The following is a 4246-nucleotide window of genomic DNA, read 5'->3' as shown; positions in this document are numbered from 1 at the left end:
GGGGGGGGTCGGGAGCTTTTATGTGCTATTTTCTGATTGCACATAGACAACGTAGCCGGCCTGGTTGAATTACCCCCGTTTTTGAACTGGGCTAATCAGAAAACATTGCTGCCGAAGACCACCAAACCCCCCAGTTCTATAAGCCTGCTACGGAGGCTAGGCACTGGCTTTGTGCCTGGAATGCCCGAGGTAGAGGGAAGTAGACCATTTCCATTGCCAAAGGTGGGTGATTCATTTCGAAAACTATGTGAAGGACGATCAAGAGAGCCGTTTTTTCACCACAGTTCATCTTTAGCGAGGGAAACACAGTCTGAAAATATACCTTCCCTATATATATATCCTACAAATTAAAATCACCCCCGACGGTGGCCGCAATTCTTTCCCAAGGCCATGGTCATATGACCCTTTTTATAAACTCAGCAGATTTGCCTTGGTATAAGCCATACCCCCCCCCCACCCCACACACACACATACCACGACTACTCTGCTGTGTCTATGATGTAAACCCCCATTGGTGGTATGTATATATATTCACGACACAGCATGACCCTACACTAACATATTAAAGTATCAAAGGCGGTATCAGATATACGCCACCCCTGCTTTGGCCTGAGCCCCCTTTGATACCCACTCCCCCTCCTGTACAGATTACCGCACTGAACACAGCTGGCCTCCGAATACCGAAACAGGCAAATATTGCCAGAATGTAGAGCTGAGCAAAGAGGCTTCCAGCATCTGGAAAGTCTTCGGATGATTTGACTTCCGAAAAGATCGGACGGCTGAGCAGGCCTACCGGGCTCTGTTAGTTCTGACTCGCGGCCAAATTTATTTTCTTGATCCACCACACACCGTCTCAGTGATGAAAAGAACTTCAAAGCTATCTAGTTTAATAAACTAGCTAGAGATACGATCGTACTTTATGAGAAATTCTGGAATAATAAACAAAGGAAACTATTACACAAGCTGACTAAATACTACACAATCCTTCCGCGATTAGCCATACACATGGTGAAGCCCTGTGAGTTATGCACACTACAAATCGCTTACATTCTTACAGCAATTATGTAAGACTAAACAAACAGAAGGGAATCCGAACGTTCTTACCTGCATGGCGACCACCACGGCCAACACGAACACCCTACACAACTCCGCCGGAGCAGGTCTTCTCTGGTTCTTTAACTGCATCGCGGCACGCGAGGCTTCCAAAACAACGTCTCCGTCCAGAATTCCGGACCAGGAATAAGAATCTCCAACCCGAAAAGATTAACCAGAACCAGACTCTGTATGTACGGTGCGCCACTAGCTGCACGATCAGAAAAACGTGTTCTGACTTGAAACCACCACGTACAAGAAGTACTGCTTTATACCATCCCTGGCCTTGCTGTTCCCGAGTGTACGGCACGCTTTTAAGCTCCAAATTTGACCGCGACCCGCAGCTGATTTCTAAGGTATCTGCCAAGCTCGTCAAACCTTACAGAGACCCTTCTCGCGCTGAAGAACCGCGTTCTCTCGCGTGATAAACTCCAGCAGTACACCGAGGTACGTACTACTCCAGAGCAGAATCCACACACACACGTCTCCCTCCGGCAATCCGATTTTTCCCCTTCTTCCAAGGAACAGATCCCTACCGCCTTAAAGGAGCAACGCTCCCTGACACTGGGAGGTCAAGAAGGTCACTGCCAATACCCCCGTCTTAAGGTATCTGCGCTCCAGCTGGAGGGGCTGAGGATCTTGTGTGCTCGACAAGCACGACCTCCTTTCTTGCAGGATCCTGCAGGTGGAAACGCTCCCTCCCTTTTGCTGTGTGCAGAGACGACTGGAGGTATCTCTGTACTCTCCCTACAAACCCACAGACAGGCAGAGAACGGTGAAATATGCGGCCCAGCCGTGTAGTTATTTGTGTAAGCCGTGAGTAAAGCTTGTCTGCGGTGGACAGAGACTGCTTGCTCAGCCGACAGTCACTGTCCGGGAAGTCAGTGGAAACCATTCCTTCCTCCAAACCCAGCTGAAATTCCAGGCTATTCCACTTCCAGCACTCTCCCAACGTTTCAGTCTCCAAGAAAGATGTAGTTAGCAGCAATGCGTAGGAGTTGTACAGTAGGTGGGTGGCCACAAGACTCCAATGGCGTTTGTCGTTCCCAAATCCTCCACAACCACACACACACACACAAAGGCAGTGAGCACGTACTGAGAGTGAAATCCGACGAAGCGAAGGTCAACACAACTGGAACATCAGAACCGTTCGCCACCCAGCGTCGGGCAACTGACCTAGAACGCAAGGCTCCCCCGTCACGATTGGTCCAACTGTACGAAAGACCACAGGTACAAAACAACAATGCTTCACCGGGCCATTTCTGAAAATTCGTTCTCATTTCTGAAAAATGGGTGTGTGTGTAACGGTGAGAAGAAAATGTTTAACGGAGAGAAATGGGTGTGCAACAATGAGTATTGGGTGTGGAACAAAGGGAAATACTCCGGCGAAGCCTTATAGTATTGTACCTATGGTCTGTCGTACTGACTGAGCCGTCACAGGTTGAACTGATTGTTGGCGCGACTTCCCTTACATCCACCGGGACCGACCGCAGAAAAAAATACCGCCCTGCCAATTAAAAACGCGAGGCAGCAAACCGGAAAAACACGCCAGTCATGCCACAACTAGTCACTCACGAAACGGTCGTGGCTACTATAACAAAGGTAGTCTCTACCAGACTAACTACGCTGGCTGTATATATAGGAGAACATTTGCCAGGGGAGTTTGGCCGCCTTGTAGGTTTGACTGGCCGCGCAGGAGGGAAAGAAACTACCTCCCCGCGGCCGGACTCCCCAGGCCAATCTTTTTTTTTTTTTCAGAAATCTACGATTCGTATTCCCGTAGAAAGGCCTAGTGGAGGCTATAACAAAGGATCTTCAAGTTTATGAAACTGCGGGCATGTTGAGTTGAAATTCTCTTTGATAAATGCGTTGTACTACATTTGAGTCGGCTGCCAAGCTGGCTTAATACATTACATATGTGCTAATACGTGTCTCAATAACGCACAGTAACGAAGGTTGTCGGCTTAATCCGTGATAAGTAATGACTCTACGGGCAAGACGCGGGGTTCCTCAAAAACGATCGTGGGGTTCCTTTAATTCAAAACTTCAAGGCCCAAGAACTTCAGAGCGAACGTCTTATGACGATACCTGCTTTCTTAATCTTAAAGACATGTCGAAGCTGTTAAGATTTTGACGAGTGTGTCTTTACTCCCTAACAACATGTCCCACCGTGTTATCAGATAACCCGGGCCAAAAATGTCTTCGTGAGAACGCGGAGTCCTGTCATCTCATGTACTAAACTCTACATGCACACAAGATGGAGGGTCTGCATACAATCGAGCTACCTTTAATTCAACGTTAATCTAATAGGAGAGAGAGAATAAGAGAGAGAGAATCTAATAGGTGTCGCGAGTCCTCCTGAAGAGTTGCTGGTATCCCCCCATCCAGACCCTCAGGTCCTGTCAGGTCCTTTCTTAAACTCTACACACAAAAAGAGCAATCTTGTAGGCTCGCCACCGTACATGGTACATCCATCTAGATCTAAGTCAATACCAGCTGTCTTCTGTGGACCCGTGCAGCTGCATTTGCACAGCTTGGGTAGCCAGCTTAGCCTGGATGCCAGGCTGTTTCAAGGGCCCTTCCTTGTCACGACTCCTCGGTTCAAGGGCAACATGCACATAGGGAAATTTTACGACAGCCCTCCCTGAGATAGACCATAGTATGTGCATACGTTTCTTTCCCTGATATAGCCGAAGGAATTTCATATTGAGAATCGCCCCGAATTTTATAGCCGGCGCTTCTGGGGTTCCCTTAAGTGGCGCTCGGACTCCCCGAACGCACGACCGTGGACAAGCCAGTTTGTTCTATGTCAAGAGCACCGCACATGCCACAACTCAAGTCAGGGGCGGTCCAGGAGATATCTTTGAAGTAATGTAAAAGAACGTACAAGAGTAGCGAGAAGGTGTGTCTGGGAGATATTTGGATATATGAACATGATCAACCAGAGAGTTGATAGACGATGACTTTATTGGCACGACAAAAATTACACAATCAATGAGTTTAAACGATGATCAACCGATTTATTCCCCAAAAATCTACATGCTCTTATCATACTCGTAAAACGTATTAAAAGTCTTCTCGTCCTTCCGAAAATAGTTTCATCAGGCTGGTAAGGTATAAGATATAGGTTTTTTTTTTTTTTTTTTTTTTTTTT

The 4246-nt window shown here is 47.4% G+C and overlaps 1 protein-coding gene across 1 annotated transcript in view; it reads right to left on the bottom strand.

Annotated features, from left to right (window-relative positions):
• Positions 1-1185, bottom strand: part of LOC109486880 (SCO-spondin-like) — a 60227-nt gene extending 59042 nt beyond the window's left edge. Inside the window, exon 1 of the mRNA XM_019790785.1 lies at positions 1105-1185. Within this exon, the coding sequence (XP_019646344.1) occupies positions 1105-1185 (81 nt within the window). The remainder of the gene's footprint in view (positions 1-1104) is intronic.
• Positions 1186-4246: the final 3061 nt, after the last annotated feature.

This window comes from Branchiostoma belcheri, unplaced genomic scaffold (genome assembly GCF_001625305.1).
Source record: "Branchiostoma belcheri isolate BF01 breed outbred unplaced genomic scaffold, Haploidv18h27 scaffold84, whole genome shotgun sequence".
Classification (NCBI taxonomy): domain Eukaryota; kingdom Metazoa; phylum Chordata; class Leptocardii; order Amphioxiformes; family Branchiostomatidae; genus Branchiostoma; species Branchiostoma belcheri.
Note: the sequence above shows the minus strand (reverse complement) of the source record. Positions and strands in the feature narration are given on the sequence as shown.